Source organism: Eleutherodactylus coqui, chromosome 7 (genome assembly GCF_035609145.1).
Source record: "Eleutherodactylus coqui strain aEleCoq1 chromosome 7, aEleCoq1.hap1, whole genome shotgun sequence".
NCBI classification, from domain to species: Eukaryota; Metazoa; Chordata; class Amphibia; order Anura; family Eleutherodactylidae; genus Eleutherodactylus; species Eleutherodactylus coqui.
The window spans coordinates 90,988,823-91,007,284 of record NC_089843.1 but is presented as its reverse complement, the minus strand read 5'-3'; the positions used below and the strand labels follow the sequence as shown (position 1 = coordinate 91,007,284).

General features: G+C 40.8%; 1 protein-coding gene across 2 annotated transcripts in view; it reads left to right on the top strand.

The window, feature by feature from the left end:
* The window catches only part of DLC1 (DLC1 Rho GTPase activating protein), a 163,927-nt gene that overhangs the window by 124,281 nt on the left and 21,184 nt on the right, over positions 1-18,462 (top strand). For both annotated transcript variants that reach the window (XM_066573376.1, XM_066573377.1), the window contains exons 2-3: positions 6,446-6,517; positions 14,968-15,049. Coding sequence is in view for 1 of the 2 variants with exons in the window: in XM_066573377.1 (XP_066429474.1) it covers positions 6,446-6,517; positions 14,968-15,049 (154 nt within the window). In the remaining variant the exon portion in view is untranslated. The remainder of the gene's footprint in view (positions 1-6,445; positions 6,518-14,967; positions 15,050-18,462) is intronic.

Sequence of the window (18,462 nt, the reverse complement as noted above, 5' to 3'; positions counted from 1 at the left end):
ACTACTTTACAATCTACTTTAGTTTGCAACCTTTGGAAGTAGTACAGCTACACAACCCTAAACCCACTAACCTCAGCTTTATATGTGAACACTTCTGTATCTCCTAAAGTCCAATGAGAAACTGCTGGTAGACGGAAGACCTCAGTTGTAGCAAAAGGCTATGGTAACATCCACTGGAGAGATTGATGGGACAGTAAACAGAAGTGGATCTGTACATAGTCACCGCATCTGGCAGGGCATGCATCCCTAAAAGACCCAGGAGCACTGATAAGCAAATCTTCCCCTGCTGTTCCAAGGAGCCAGGATGACCAGGAGGACATCTGAGTTATAGGTTCTAGGGCCATCTGTTTGACTCTTGCTCTTATTAAACCTGAGTTGATCAACAGATTTTTTTATTAGATACAAATTGTAGTATTTCTTATGGCCCTTTTACATGGGACGACAGTTGGCTAAACGACTTCACGAGTGCTGACGTCAGGGCTAAGGTTGTCAGTGCTCGTGCAGAGCATTTACACAGAAAGACTTGCCACTGGATCACGGGCTTCTTGTCCTTTTTTGCTTAGGAGGTGAAGCACTGAGCAGGGAGCGTTTACACGGAATGAGAAGCCAGCGAGCTAACAACATTTGATGACCTAATCTCAGGATTGGTCATCAACTGTAGAATGGTGGTGATCTGTCACCAAGGACCTCACCCACCGATTAGCTGTTTACTGGGACACTGTAATCATATTTCCACTGCAGTGGCCAGACGTGGTATCAGCTGATCGATTGGGATCCCAAGAGATGGACCCCTGCAGATCTACTATTAATGACTTATCCTGAGGATAGCCCATCAATGGTTTACAATTCAAAAATGTCTTTAATGTCCACATGAAATATGAATGTGAAACATGTTGTCAGTACTCTTCTATGGTACTACATTGTCTATTACAAACCAACTATAAGATTTTGCCTCCTACTCTACGGGGATATTTTTCACACTACTTCACAATCTTTTGAAGGGGCGAAGGAGGAACATTGTATTCTTTGCATGGTTACTGTATTAGAAAATCTCAGGAACGTTATTTGATCAAGTGATGAGTTTTAAGTTCTTTGGCTTGGAAAGTGTTATCATTTATGCGTAGGCTGAAGGATGTTGTCCTAAAGTCCCAGGAAGTGTGTTAATATAGCCTAATAGTTCCCAGCTCTGTACACAAAGGAGATCTGCAAAACTTCATTTAGACGCGCAAGCCTCGCTTTGTGAAGCCATCTAACAAATAAGGCTGCTTCCAATAAAAATTTCCTGTTTCCTTCCCCCTCCTGTGCCTGTTGCATGCGTATTACAATACAGCAGTACAGGAGAGACTTCCTGGTGCATGTTATATGCTGCATCTTCCAGAGTTCCTAGCAAACAATAAGATCTTATCTGTGTTCTGAAATTATCAAAAGACCAATTCGGCTACTAAACGAGTGGCGCTATCTGGTGATGAGGAGCCAGTCTATGTCTGTATATATGCTGTTTTAACAGAGTATATAGACTTTATACAAACTAAATGTAGAACATGGAACTATATCAATTATTTTGTGTACGCCAAGTGTGCAAATGTAAGTTTTAGAATAGTAATTAGCAACTAATTGCTACAGTGTGAAAAGAGTTTACACTGATGCTGTTGAAGACCTTTTTATTCACAGTCTGCCATAAAAAGTAGTGGCTTTTTATATTGTAATCCACAGCAGATTCATTGACTGGAACTCATCTGTGTGCAGCAGATTCTGCAGCATGCAAACTAGGAATCTGCAGTAGAAATCGGATTTCTTTTGCTGATTTGCATTTTGACATTTCAGGACAATCCACACATGGAGTATCCCCATTCAGTGGCGTTAATCCACACGTGGCCACCCCCCTGGTGTAACATATATAAAAAGGAATGGACTGTGCTTTCCTATAGAGGGGGCCATCATAGGTAAAACCATATACAACGCAGTATGTTTTTTAAGAAGGATTTGATTTATTTCTGTACAAGTCACACTTACTCCCAAGCCATGAGCTTCTGCATCTTCAGCTTCTTTTGAGAAATTTTTCTTTTATTTTAAGCAACTTCCTCCTCTGGTTTGGGAACAATCTGCTCCTTTTCATCCAGTCATCTCAGTGTGGTAGGGGGAGCTCATGTAGGGGTTGATTAAGAGACGTTGGGGGGCCCCAAGATTAACTTTTTCACTGAGGCCCATGAGCCCTTTAGCTATGCCCCTGGGTTGATGCGACTATAAGCACAATTAGTTCACCTGCGCATCTTGGTGGCCTTGTTCACCTGATTGTGCTTGATGAGTAGAGAATGAACATCCAACCCTTTAAGTTCTGTATTGCTCTCTACATTCTTGCTTCCTTTTCTTGGGCCACCGTCCCTGTGTCCAGTCCCACTGTTTGGCCTAAGCACAACAGCCAAAACCTCCATTGTAACAACGAAAGGGAATTCATTGCTCCTTCAGGGCGACATCTTTTCAGTATTTTGCAGCCTTGCGGATGTGCATGCCATTGATTGCTTAAGCTGTCTGACGAGTGTTCTTAAAGTGCACTTGCAGGTTTAAGCCTCATGCCTTGCATGACTTTGTGGAGTTTCCCGGATCAAGTGGGTAGCAGACCATTTTCAGAGAAAATGGACAATTGCACCAAGCATTTTAGCCAATCAATACCGGACCACCCATGCCTGTAAAGAAGTCCGCCATGTTTGAAATTTTAGACCAATGGTTTGATGAAATATCTTTCGACCATGAATGATCTTTGTATGACTGACTGTTCTCAGAAAAAACTTTCCTACTTTGCCATTTGTCATTAAACATGTATGGCTGCATTTGCTGAACAAACAATTGTATGGTGAACAATTCTTTAATAGTTGTTCAACCATCAACCTTCTATCTAATGTGTATGACCACCTTAATTGATTTGGGGCATTTCCTTAGTTGGATCATGAAACATCTGGGACAATTTCTCGAAATTTACTGGTCAATAAACTAAAGTCATTTGCTAAAAACAGTGTACTCACTATTTCATTTGTACAGTCCATTGTGCATGCTCAGACTGCTTCACACCTAATATATTAGCATTCCATAATGACAGCAGCACCAGTCATCATCAGATCGGCGGGGATCTAAGAGGCCTATCTCTGCTGATCACCAAGTAATGATCTGTCCTGAAGGCAGGTCATCAATAAAAAAAAAATTAAAAAAGTCCCAGACAACTCCTTTAAAATGGGTCCATTGGGCTTTGTTCATATCCACCATTTGACATTGAGCTGCCTATTAAAGAACTATTAGTAGATTTCCAAGGGTCTTCTTTTTTACCATCTACAGCATTTTCCTGAGTATAATCACAGCTAACTCATTGCATTATGTGTTTTGCATTAAACCATGAATTTCTTCCATTTTGTGTCGTCGCGCTACTGAATATGAACTTGTCAACCATGTGTCCAATACAAATTCATATAATGCGAATGCACATTACAATTATAGTCGGTTTTCTTCTTTCATTGTAAGATCTTATGCTGGGTTCACGCTTAAGTTGTCTGATATGAGCTCTTGACAATGTGTGAGCCATTTCCTATTTGTTAGGATGTTGTAACCAAAGAGCCTTTTCTCTTGCATCAACTCATCTCTTGTACATGTTGGCTGGAATCCACCAAATCTTTTCTGTACTTGCCTCTGTCCTGCCTTTTCAACGGCTCTTTTCATGTTCTGCTGCAAATTGTCTAAATTAAATTCCAGAGCGTGCTCTTTTCAGAGGCATTAGTTATTAGAGTAGGTCAGTTGTCAATCGCTGGATCCATGTAGAAGTCCTACGTGCCACTTTCCATGTGTTTTTCTAACCTAATGGCAGCAGTAAACAGCAAAAGTCCAGTTCTGTAAATACTCGTATGTCAGTGAGACCCCTTGCCCCTTTAATGACTTGATCATTGTGTAAATCATTTCATCTATGGAGCTGAGACCCCAACACTGGGATTATGAGAATTGTTCTACAACACTTTCTACGCTCACCAAATCCATTTCACTAATTAGAGCTGGAGGGTTAGGAGTGACAGCATTCCTGGTTGGACCTATTGTAGGAGTCTATAGATAAGTTTACTGGCCTTGACCTGCCTATTATTACATTTTCCAAGTGTTAAAATTACGGGGTCAAATGTTAAAGGTTTTTTTTTTTAGTGACCTCAACGTGATTTTGTAGAAATAGATGAAGTGTCACAAGTTAATGTTGAGTAGCAATAGTATCTTAACCAAGTAGGTGGTAAAATTGTCTAGTCAGTTGTGTCTAATTAAGTCTTTTTGTTCTGGCACATCAAGAAGGCTGAATGTAGTCAAGGCTGGATAAACATGGAGAATTTGATTGCTCACCACCTGTTTGCTTGATTAAGCAAAATGTGAAAGAGTCAGTGTTCATTTCACTTAATGGAGTGCGTTTTACACAGTACTAAAGGATCCGCTTTTCTATGGGGTCCTGGCCTTTTCTTCTTGGCATGTATGTCGCCTTGTTACTTTGAGGAGGTGACACAATGCTGTTCATAATCATTAGCCCCAGGCCATCCGTGCCATAACACAGATCTGCAGATTGGAATTGTGTCACTGTACTTTATATTGGATCAGAGATGGAGAAAAGACTGTAGTGTAGACTGTCAAAGCCAAGTGTACCGCTCACACAGCCATTTTGAATTTGTAGTGGCTGACATGAATAACTCTCTTAAACATCAATTTAAACAGGTGGTGGTAACAAATATGTAGACTGATCTTAAGTAGATCTAGTAAGTGTTCTTTGTGCAAAGCATCTAGCACAGGTTGAACTTTATTTGTTGACGTTGAGTCATTTCCAGTTCATTGGGTTTCACCGCTTTGTGTGTCACCTACTTATTACCAACAGGGAATCACCACATAGGCTTCTAACACCAAAATGACATAGTTCTATCAACTTTGTGTGCTATAACATTTCGCCTTTGGCTTTGCTTGTGTCACAACAAATAGTTGGATGGCAAGATGAGTACTAGTAAATGTATTTCCTTTATGGCCCCCACTTTATTGTTTTTCTCCTTTTATTTATTTTGATGGGTGACTTGTTAAATTAAAAAAAGTTAACGAAAGTTTTCAAAAAATGATGTACAGCTGACAATGTATAATTTTCTTGTGCTGCTACAATGAAAAAGATTGAGATAATGTTTATGGTGCTTGTTGTCTGTTGAATCTTAATTATGGTGACAATTATCAAAGATTCAGAAGTTTGAAATTATTTTTTTGGTAACTGTAGATTTTAGTATTAGATCGGGAAACTTAATACCCTGTTTCCCTGAAAATAAGACATACCCTGAAAATAAGACATAGCATGATTTTTCAGAATTTTTGAGGATGCAAAATGATTTTTCAGGCTTTTTGAGGATGCTTGAAATATAAGCCCTACTCCAAACTTAAGCCCTGCTAACAGTTAATTAAAAAAGTCAATTTAAATAGTGTCCAGGCAGCTATACATGTAAAAAAGTTAAACCTTTGTGAACAAAAATTAATATGACACTGTCTTATTTTCAGGGAAACACGGTAGTTATCGTGTGCTGGTTTTGGTAGTTTAAGTTAATGAGCATGGACCATGTTGTTACATGGGGGTTAAAGAATGAACACTCAAAATGCTAAGCCGTGGGATAACATGGGTTGAATGGCGCCAAAGTAAGGCTAATTTTTTTCATACATGAATTGACATACAACAGTCAGAATCACATGAAAAGTTAGAAGAACTCTTCAGGTTTTTAATGCACCTTACAGATGATCAATGGAGACGTCATTGGTGACATGACAGATGTCAAGTTAGTAGTCCTGTCTTGCTCAAACGTGTCACAGAATATCCTTTATTATCAATTCCACTGCAGGAGAGATGTGCTATTTTATGTAGTCTGGCGTCAACAATGGCGCCCCCATCGTAAGGTGCACTAAAATCTTGAAGAGATCTTCTATATGTTCATGTCATTCTGACTATTGTATGTCAGTTCAAGTATGAAGAAATCGGCTTTACTTTTGCACCATTCTTTTTGAATCACCCTGCACATGATTATCAGGACTGTTTCTAATGTTAAGTCATTACAAAAGTTGTTTTAATTAGTAGCAGTTGAATACCACATCTTTGAATTAAAGCATCAAATTCTCATTTCACAAAGCCTTTAAAAATTCATTGGTCAACCAAGTTAAAAGTGGCTGATTGCTATTCAATGCTGAGAGACACATATATTAGTGATTTAACTAACAAGCAAAAGGAAGTTGGAGAGAGTAATCCTCACTTTTGAAAATGGGAGCTGTCATGAATGACAATAGACAAAGCTATGTACTCCTTGTAGTAAATGTATATGGTAATACTGTTTCCATAGAGATTAATGGAAGTATACTGGGGAACTTGTTATTCTGCAAATCACTAACAGGGAGGTTTTTGTGTTTCATTCTCTTACAGAAATTGAGGCAAAGGAAGCATGTGATTGGTTACGGGCAGCAGGGTTTCCTCAATATGCACAATTATATGAAGGTAAGTACTCCTGCCACAAAGTGACTCTTGTAGTACATTCTGCATTAGTTAACCCATTTGTGGAGGACATTGGTGAATAGTTCTACTCTTTTCTTAATTCAATGATGTTATTTCCTTGGTGTAGCAAATAACATTAGTCAGACAGGAATTGCCACCATTTTTGAAATGACATATCATACAAGTTAGTAGGTGCTATATACAGTATCTTACAGCATCTCATTGCCATCTTGTGTTTCCCTATAGTATATAGTATTACCTGATGGTCACTCACAGATGGAACCATATATAGTAGCTAAATGCTTGTTTTTCCATAAAGAGAAACAGAGATACCAGGAACCAATGACCTAGTATAAGACTTTGGTAACCATAAAACCAGTTATAGGTTAGGTTACAGTAGTTAGATGTATTATATAGGTTCAGCTACTTTGAACTTCTGGCCTTAGATATATTATATAGGTTTAGCTACTTTGAACTTCTGGCCTTACAGATCTGGTGCCATGACATGTAAGACCAGCTAAGAGACGTAACTTGAAGCTCCTAGGCACCAATGCAGAACCTGTAACAGGGCCCCCAACTATAATGTGTAATTCTTAGTACTGGGCCCCCTATATGGAGCAGAGAGGCCTTATGAGCCCCCTAAGGCTCCTGGGCCCGAGTGCAACCCCATCCCCTATAGTTACGCCAGTGGCTCTACTCACATCTGCGTCTGAGGTTCCTCTGTAACATGCAGGAAGGGGCGCTCCTGCAGAGGATGCTCTTTGACAGGTTCTCGGTGGACATGGCCCCTGGGAAGTGTGTACTGGTCCCACGGGCAACAGGGGAACTACACTTAGGCCTGCCAACTGCGCCCACAGCCTTTTCTGGGGATATTTATTCCCCAGGCATGGGCCCCCTCTAGGATACTCTCAGGCTCAGACAGATATCCAGAGGGCACTGTTAACGTCTTAAGCAACAATAAACTTTTATTCAAACAATTTGCAATATTCTCCGGTGTACACCCCTGTGCTTCAACTTTAACAATTATGTTGCAAACAATAAATCCCAAAGCACTTTTGGAAGAAATGTAGGAAAGTCTCTTTTAATAAACAGAAGGTCTCCGTTGTGATGCAGGCCTTGTTCAATGGGAGGTATGTTCATAACTCCCCCAGTACCCCATTCCTGCACTATTTCCCTGTGCGTTCACAGAGTAACTCTTTTCAGACAGCTCAGTGTGTGTGTTTTCCCTTTCATCTCTATGGCAGAACAGATGCACAAAACCATCTGAAGGATCACTCTGTATGCGTGCACTGACTTTCCAGTGACACAACACAGAAATGGGGGACCTTGTGAGTATAAAACATACCTCCCTAGACTGCCTCTTCCATCAGATTTGAGCACCATAGCATAGTTTATGGTCCTCAAAGGTACTGACAGAGGCCCTTTAAGCCTTGTGTTGTACCCTAAAGGACTGTTGAATGTCTTATGCTGAACAATCACATATATATTGATCTGCCTTACACTAACCAGTCAGCCGAGCATGCATGGTTCTCTCACTGTGAAAATTAGGATTGGACATGTCAAAATCCAACATGCCCAATCCTTCTTCCTCCCAACATCTGCTGTAAGGGAGTCGTGAATCCTTAATACACAGGGTATTTGCTGCTTATGCTGAAATGTCTAGATCCAGCCAACTTTAATCTCATATATATGGCCAGCCTTACTTTTTTAAGTACTTGTCCTTTGGTAGAAGGAGAGTCAAAGGGTAGCTTAAATACAGCCTATCGTCTCCTGACACTTTTGCCGTTATTGAAGTATCTGCCTGTTGTTCTGTGACCCTTGATTAAGAAAAGTACTTGTTAAATATATCCCTTATCTGTATATTTCATAGCTAGTTTTATATATTTTATGAGTTCTTGCTGCAATTTCTATTCTAAAACCTTGTCAGTTTGTGGGGACGCTCTAATACATGCGTACGTTTTTGTGATTAAGAATCTAGATTTGCATGTAAGATAACTGTGAGCCAAAAGCTAAATACCTGCAGGTTCCTTTTCCTCTGTTATGTCTACTAGGAGTCTTCCTCTTACGTGAAGAATTGTTGCAGGCAAAGATGTGGATCATCTCTGCTGGAGAAGAAAACTCATTTCCTACAATTATTCCCCATCATTAAAGAGACTTTTCTCTTAATCCATAAAATGGTTTGACCTAGTAGGAGAATTCCACACAGTCTAGCGGAAACAGCTGATTCATAGAAAAGGATTGTTTTTTTTTATCTAATGAGACTTGATTTAAAATAATTCCTTAAAAAAAAGGCTGAGCTTCCCTGAACCAAAAGAATGAATGGTCCTTGTAAATCTGGGAAACCTGTCATGCTGAGAAGAGGTTAACAACTTGTAGTATGCCAAAAATAACGAAGATGTGAGCTGCACTTGCAGATGTAGGTCAGTAAAGGCCATTTCCTGGACAAGGCTTTGACTGTAGTTCTTTTCAATTGCTTCTACCTCTTTGTTAAAAATAACTTCATTCCATTATACATTGGTGAGGCCTGAAAGATAATAGGTTTTATGTTCACGCCTGTAATAATGGGAATGAGCTAGGCGCATCAGTCAAGCACTTGTCCTTTTAACATTTCTCTTATATGGTGTAACAAAAGTAGACTCCAGCACCAAAACGTAAGAAAAGTTAAAACTTCATTCTTTAATAATAGAGTAAGTTAAAAGCTCATGGTATGCAAACCATGTAAAACACCACATTGACGTGTTTCAGAAATGTAAGAAGTAGAAAAGGGAGGAGGGGGAAAGAAGAAGACAAAAACAAAGACATGGAGGCAAAGGGAGGATGAAAACCCAGAAGAAACCATACTAGAGATGAGCGAACGTACTCGTTTAGGGCGATTTCGCAATCGAGCAGAGCTTTTTTCGAGTAACTGACTACTCGGACGAAAAGATCCGGGGGGGCGGCGTGGTGGAGCGGCGGGTAGCAGTGGGGAACAGGGGGAGCTCTCCCCCCCCCCCCCCACTCCCCTCTGCAACCCCTCCGCTCACCCCCGGCGCCCCCCGAATCTTTTCGCCCGAGTAGTCAGTTACTCGAAAAAAGCTCTGCTCGATTGCAAAATCGCCCTAAATGAGTACGTTCGCTCATCTCTAAACCATACCTGTCAGTCAATGATATATCAGGGAGTAATTAAAATCATCTATATGCATAGATAACGAAACATTAACTCATATCACAAAAATATCAAATACAGATGTGACTACAGCGATCTAAGAAAAAAATGCTTACATTTCTTCTGTCCGTGCAACACCTTTGTCATGAAACATGTCAATATAGTATTTTTACATGGCCTGCATACCATGAGCTTTTAACTTGGTCTATTCTTAAAGCATGACGTCTAAAATGGGTTGTCCAGTTGTAAACTACTTATAGCCATACCCTTAGGATAGACTATCAATAGTACATCAGCATGTGGGAGTGTCCAGTTATTCAAAACTTTTGGGGAGAGGCCAATGGGTCTTCTCTCACTGAAGGTCTGACGCCAGGGAGCTCTGCCAATCATGGGCCAGTGTGTTCATGTGGTTAGCTGATTTCTGCAGTAAGTAGACAGCTCCATTTCCACTTACTACAGAAATCAGCGCAATACATGAGAACACCAGCTCAGCAAATAGCTGATCATCAGGGATCCCTGGCGTCAGATCTCTGTTCATCTACTATTGATGACCTATTCTTCACACAGGCCACCAATAGTTTACAACTGGACAACCCCTTTAAACTTTGTTAATTGTTGCTGCTGGAGTCTACTTCTGCTACACTTTTACCTGGGAACTAGTCTGGTGCCTGCTCCTCCTTCTTCCATCAGCTTCTAATGGGCAGTGAGCTGGTTTGTTTACTTCCTGCATCTTCCCTGGTATTGGTATGTTGATAAATAAAAACTGTAAGTCATTTTAGCATATCTATTAGATGTGACATAAAAGTCAATATACTATATGATGTCTACTTTGAAGGCCAAAGCATTACTCAGGAGTACTGTAGTGCAGAGCCAAAATGGATATTATGATGAAAAACTGTAATTGATCCATATTTAATGTTGCGGCACACCAGCCACAATCTGTAAGAGGTGCCACGGTGACATCATGACCCTGGCCAATTTGACCGCAACTTCGACCTTTCACTACAGAAGGTCCCTGAGGTGTTGTCTCTCGGAAATCCCTCTGTGGGCCCAGTATATAATGTACCCTTTTTCCACAGCATTATTTCAACATCTCCTATGGTATATGGACTGATTAGCTAACAGGAAGGTGTTTTCTCTAGCCTGCCAATCAGCCATAATAGAAGTGGTTTTATTATGGGCCTACCTCTATATGGGCGCTGGTTATTGTCTTGTCTGAGGTGTTTGTTGAGGCAGTGGACGTTTGTCATCTAAGTAGTTGTTGCTGTTTACTCTGTATTGGGCTTAGTCACTTCTATCAAATACTGTGTTATATCCATTCCATCTGCATTAAACCTCTTCCCTATCCTCCATCTTAGTAAAGACTATGCCCTATAGGTTCCGGACATGGGACCTTCCCCACTGGGGTCATCGCCCCGCTTCTAGGAAAGGACTGCCACATCAAAGCTAGTTGGAGATAGTGTTCCCATCCGTGTATTTCTGTTACTGTTATTTGCCCTATCTTGTGTTTCCCGCATTTTGGTGATCTATATCTCCATTGTGGACATTAATTATGTCTTGGCCTGATGTGTTGGTGATGTCTGTGAGGGGCGCTGTACTTGGGCCCTGCAGGAACATAATATTTAAGCCTATGTAGACTTTTAAACCAATAATCAGTAATTATACAAACTTATCTATTGTTGATATGTGAGCGTTTTATGACAATAGTCATGGACTTGGACATTCTGTTCTTCCTTGTTCAGTTTGTTTTAAACTCTCACAACATTACAAAGGTAACTTTATGTTATTAGGGCATTGTAAAGGCTGCAATCGTGTATTGGAAAATGGAGATGAGAAACAATCTTCCGATTGCGTACATTCTCCATCAGTAAAGCCGTTCTTAGCGCTTTTTAGGATGACTTTCAGTCATTTACTACCAATATTGCTAAGAAATGTTGAACGCAGCTGTTCAATGTCTGTCCACTGCAGAATAGTTTAGTATGAAATTCATTGTGTAGCAAACACTTCCCACTATTCATAAGGAGATGTGTAAATATAGTCTTTCCAAGCGCCACGTAGAAAGAGGAAAACATATGGAATGATTAGGCAGCCAGCCTTAGGCTCGTTGCTTTCAATGGCTTTTGCAGTTCTTTGTAAATTCCATTTCTTACGTGGATTATATGGAAACCTCTGTGACTGCTTAAAAATCTAAATATGTGATTAGTACTCAGATTCATAGCCACATTTTTGTCACATTAACCTTCATTTCAAGCTCTTTTATGAGCGATGGTAGTACATTTATTACTACCCAGGTAAGGGGCTGTTCACATTAGGATTCCCATGTACGTTTAGCATATACACGCAAAAAAACGTATACAAACGTAAGCCATTTTAGGCATACCTGTACTTTTTTTAAACGTTTGTATTAAATGGATAGCCATACGTTTATATGTGCTCCTGTCTGATTGTACATTGAAAAACATATACGTTTTTCACTGTAAAGCCCTTTTTTCTTAATAACGTTTTCTAATTGATTACCTTTTTTTTCCTTCAAGCATATGGAAACATACAACCATACATTTTCCATTGACCGTGATGTTTAAAAAAAAAGATATGTTTCCATACGCTTTTTTTGTGTGAGTGTAGTAGGCTATGCTTTTCCATCCCGCAAAAAATGTTCACAAATGTATGGGAGGTCAAACGTAGTCAAAAGTGCATTTTTTAAGTGTTTGACCTATTCTAGTCTATGGGTTTATGATATGAAGCTATATGTTTTTATACTCTTTTTTTTTTTTTTTTCTTTTTTTCTATAAGAACATATATGATTCACAGATGCCTAAATTCGAATGTAGGAAATTCCACTAATTCCTTATGTGCAGAACTATAGAAAAGCTGGTTATATGCATAAAATAAAACCTACCAATTTTGGTTGTATCGGGTGCATGGATATCTCTAATCTTGTACATTACTCTTTTGTGTAAGAGAAGTTGCTGTGACATGTGTTTGACAGTGACTTTAAGTGGCCATACACATATATCTCATATAACCAGGAGATCATATAAGGCCCCTTTTACATGGGAAGTGCCCTACAGCCATCCCAGCGATGATCGTTACTGTGGGCTTACACAGGAGGAACACCGCTAAGTGAATGTAGGCGGAACTGACCAAGATAGTTCTGGCCTGCCCGCCTACATTCACAGTAAACAGGCAGTCATTCATAAATGTATGACTGCCTGTTTAAATTGAACAATGCAGGAGCAGACCAACAATGATTTTATGGTCTGCATGGAACCTCCAAGTGGCAATTTATTGCTGATAAGTGTTACTACAGTGTTTCCCAAGCTCCAGTCCTCATGAATACCCAGCAGGCCATGTTTTCAGGATTTCCATAATACTGTACAGATTATGTAGTTATTGTCTGTGCCTTAGGCCGCCTGCAGACGGGCGGAAATTCTGTGGTGGGATTCCCCGCAGAACTTCCGCCCCTGGACGCCTGCATAGGATTGCATTACAGCACGCAATCCTATGCAGACGGCCGCGGTTTGTCTGCGCGAAATCACGCGCAGCAAACAAACCGCGGCACGCTCTAATTCTGCGAGCCCCGCACAGAAATGTCACTCACCGGCCGCCGGCTCCGCTCTGCGCATGCGCCGGCGGCCTGGCAGCCGGCACATGAGAGCCGGAGCTGCGGGAGCGGGTGAGTCCGCGGTGCTCTCTGCAGGTGATCAGGTCGGGTCCGGCTGCGAGAATTCTCGCTGCCGGATCCGACCCAGTTGTCTACAGGCGGCCTTAGACATTGCTACAGGTTTTCTTTCTATAAGATATCCTCCCATCCTGACCTGTTGGGGGGTCATGAAGACAGACGTTTGAGACACACTGATCTAATGCCCAATCTTTTTGTTTTCGAGAGACAAGCCACTGCCAGAGCTGTCTGGCATTGACTTTCTCCCCTCACTACATATGCTGTTCAGTGGAATGTAAAGGAAAAGGGAAAGAAAGCCGCTGCCAGACAGCTCTGGCAGCTTATCCCTGAGTGTGAATCTGTTCTGAATGTACAGGATGATGAAAAGCATTGCAAGACCCATCTGGCATCGGCTTATCTCCCAAGAACAAAAGGATCAGGCAATTGAAATCCAAATGCCCTATCCTTATTCCTCCCGACATCTGATGTTGGTAGATAGTCAGGAGGTGCCCATACACATTAGGTGATTAGCAGATCCCGTTGATTGGCCAATATGTATCTAACATGTATGGCTACATCTCTAGCAATTAAAATACACATGCAAGCTTGAACTTCCTACACTCTGGTGAATCAAACTGAAATCACCATACAACCCTAAGATGATGTAAGGTCAGTATAACGGCTGAAGGTTTGGGTATTTCAACTATATTGTGGATGCTAAAATATGACTGGTTTATATCTTTGTATGGCCAGGTTGGTTCAATTTTGGATCATTTTGGGGTACTCCCAATTTGTAACTAAAGTGAAACTGTCTTTCACTTTAGTTAAGTATATATGTAATGATTTGTAGAATTAAAACCATATGCATGACTGTTTCCTTTAATGCAACAAGAAAAAACAATAGGTCAAGCAGACCTCTTCATGACCCAGCAGTCTGCCCTGGCTCTGGTTAGGCCTTTCTTTCTAAATTGTTCTGCTTATCTAAATTCTTTGAAAACCCCCGACAAATGCCAACCTGTATCATGTAGACAATGTCAAAATGTGCAGTCCAATAAGATGAAGCTTTAAAGGTTGGCTACTCCCTCTACAAATGCCGGTCTTCAGAATGGTTCCACTGACATAGTGAATAATTGATCACTAATCCTCTGATTTTGCAAGATACTATCAACATGAGTACAGAGCGGGCAAATATTTATCTTTGGGTAGGATGTTGCACATCATATTCGGCTTTGATCCTGTGCAGATGGTTTAAATTTAGCTGGCTTGCACTCTGCCTTTAGGCTTTTATTCTTGCTTGGCCCAGCTTCCCTGACCTTGCCAGTGTGTCCCATGTGAATTTTAGCAAGGTTACATGTAGACCTCCAACTTGTGAACCGGTTTAGCACTATGGTATGTGAGATGGCACCAGGAGTCATTTATCGTTAGAAGTTTTTTTGCTTTTAACAAGAGAGTGCAGGAAACATCTGGTTCCTTTAACCCCTATAGTTACCTTATGTTCCTAAGACCTCCACTGACGCCGGCCTCTTACTAAACTGTGTCTAATATAATCAGTGTAAAAAACATTTTATACCTTTTTGTTTTTGTGTCATCTTTAGATACTACTTTAAAAAAATAATTCACTTACTATTATACTTCTGTTACCTCTAGATCTACTGTTTCCCATTGACATCTCTGCTGTGAAGAAGGATCATGACTTCTTGGACAGAGATGCAATCGAAGCCTTATGCAGGTTGGTGTTCATCGTGTGAATAGATCCATTCATTGTTTTGCTAATAAGATGTATGCTTACTTACTGTTTTTATGTACTTTGGTGTTTATGCAAGTATATCGGATTAGAAGGAAAGGTCTGTATTATAGATGAGCGAGTATACTCGCTAAAGGCAATTGCTCGAGCGAGCATTGCCTTTAGCGAGTATCTCCCTGCTCGAGACGAAAGGTTTGGGTGACGGCAGCGGGCACGGAGCTGCAGGGGAGAGCGGGGCGGAACGGAGGGAAGATTTCTCTCTCCCTCTCTCCCCCCCGCTCCCTCCTGCTGACAGCCGCTACTCACCGCTCCCCCGCGCCGGCACCCGAACCTGCAGTCTCGAGCGGGCGAGTTACTCGCTAAAGGCAATGCTCGCTCGAGCAATTGCCTTTAGCGAGTATACTCGCTCAGCTCTAGTCTGTATTTTTCTAGAAACAGCACCACTGTTGTCTTTGTGCCATGTCTGGTACTGCATGTCAATCTCACATGAATGGGACTAACTACCTCATACGAATTAGGGAAACGTCATCTGAACCCTCTGATTTTGGTGGGAGTGCACAACTATAGTATGCGCATGGGGGCATCCTAACTCTTCCCTAACAGATGATGTTGGAGGAAAGACGGATGTTGAATTTCAGTTCAGCGCATGATCCTTTTGTTCTGGTAGGAGATAAACCACCACCAAAGCTGCCTTGCTTCTGCCTACTCCCCTGTGCCACTGAATGTCCATTAACACTCGGCATTTATGAGTATGGGGGAGTTGGGAAAAATAGGGGTCAGCCGAATGAGCGTTTGGCAAATGGCTGTTGAAGGTGTGGGGTTACTTTAGGTTGCAATTCCAGACATTGCACATATACAAGACTTAGGCGGTTACTTGAAAAAGAGACAGAGATCTTCTGCTAATCTCATACAACTTTATATTTGAAGACATTACCACCGATTAAAACCGATCACTGGCTGTCATGAAATGTTGACACCACCACTGAGGTTACCACCGTGCCCAGTGTAGTGTCAGCATGGGAACAACACTCAAATGTTAAGTTACACCACAGTAAGGGGTTTAGTTGTTTTAAATCATTGGTTGGACAACCCCTTTAAGGTGCCTTCTAGTAAAAAATAGTGTTGAGCGATCCTTTTTCGGGTCAAACTTCGCTGAAAGTTCAGCACAAAACCCAAACTGAGCTTTTCTACCAGTTCTACCCAAAACTGGGTTCTACTGGTTCAGTTTGCTGAATACTGCTGTACAACTCTTTAATAGCCATAAAACCTGTATAACACTCTCAGAGTGTTATACAGGACTTTTATGGCTCATAGACAGTGTTATACACCAGTTGTGGGGTGAACGTCCACTTCAGCTCCAACTAATTGAACCAATCCGAACCTTTTGAAAAAGTTTGCTCATTACTAGTAAAAAGGCATTGAACCGTGGCTTATGGTGGCATCTATACTTGATTTAGGGTTTTGTTGAGTAAACCAAATGCTATAATCTAAAGAACGCCATTACCACGTGCGCTGAGCATGAGTTTCACCTTTCCTTAAACTGCAATACATACGTTTTCTGTTAAATAAGCGAAAGGATGGGGGTTTTGTTCACTCTTCTAGGCATCTGCTTAACATTGACATATCGTAAACTGCAGTCTAGACGAATGCTTATGTGAAGCCAACGTTAGCCGTAGCAAGTCGTGGTTAGCCACTGACCCCTATGATACAAGAGACCAGATTATTGAAAACAATATACACATTGAATAGCACAGCTGTATTAGTTAGATTTAAGTCATTTCACATATAGAATAGTATAGCCATGAAATAGTATAATAAAAAATGTAACTGAAAACCTATATATAGATTACACGCTATAATGTATGGCGGACTGTAATAAAACGTAACGCCTATTGGATATCATAGATTTTAAATCGGGGTTTAGGAATCATTTCTAGAGCATGACAGAAACAAATGTATCTTCGGTGCTTATGGATCACATTCAACACTTTCCACTGGACCCGGCGTTGTCCTCCTCCTGCCTTATGTGGCACCTTTATAGTGGGATGTGTAAGGGAGACTGATCCAACCAAGCAGCAAAGGAACACTCAAGGTCAGGGAAAGACAAGATATTTCACTTGTTTTGTTCTTGGCACCCAAAAAATGTGACACAGAAGAAATGTAATCCTAGCAGACGTGATTTTTCTTGTAACTGACACCATGCGTATCAGACAGATTTTACCTCGGATTTTGAGAACTATTCCCTTACACTCCAAACAGTAAAAATTTATCTTCCCAACAGACCGCTGTATCCTTTTCAGCCGACTTTGCGATTTTGTTGTGTAGACACATTAAACTAAAGTCTCCCAGATTAGACAGTCTTATCAGCAAGACTCAAGATTCTCCTCTGCACATCAAAGTCATCCGGACAGTCACAAAGGCAAATTCTGTGCAGCTGGATGGGACTAGATAATTCTAGCATTTCAGTTGCTTTGTGTTGTATTCCAGTCATTTAATGCGTATTAATAGTTTTCTCTAGAAGTAGATATAAACATTTGTGAGTGTTCGTATCGTGATTTTGTTGTTTAAAATTGTGTAATCTGTTCCATATAGGAATTATGAATTTGGGGCGAATAAGCAAAATGTTACATTCATATAGTTTATTGAGTATTAAATGGGTTCTCTAGGACTTTAACAAGATTGTACCAACTTTAACACTTACCCTCTATCTATAGGATGTCCGATAAGTGTCTGGTGGGATTCCAACTACTGGGATCCCCACCAGCCACAAGAAGCATGTACCACTAAATAAATTCATCATTGTTCATTTCGCTGGGGATACAGGAATGATTGGGATTCAGCTGCTATACCAGGCACAGCCACTATACAGTGTATGGCGTTGTGCCTAGTAAAATCTGAAGAAGTTGCAGTTCTCCCCTGAGTGCCACGGCCATTTCAAACAGCTGATCAACAGGGATCTAAAGCAGTAGACCCCACCGATCTGATATTAGTATAGGTCATCAATATCTTAGTCTTGAGAAAGTCCCATTAACCCTTTCCAATCCACTGTCTAACGTCTTCCTACATACTGATTGAAGCTTGTACAGTTCCAATGTCAGAAGACGTCCTACAGGGTATTCTTACCATCTATTGCCTGCCACTCCGCTGTTGGAGACTCTCTGGCGCACACACACACACTGGCTTTAGCCAGCATATGGCACCATTCTATAACAGCGAAAAGAGAAAGCCTTTTAGGAAAGCCTGAATCCGAAATTGGATTGGAAAGGGTTAAATGGAGCTCTTAAGCCTTTTGCCCACATCTTCAACTAATGGGTAATAAGATATAAAACTGTTTGAAGTCTCAATTGAATGAGCAAAATGTATGTACAGTTTAAGAAAAGGGTTATATGAAATTAGAA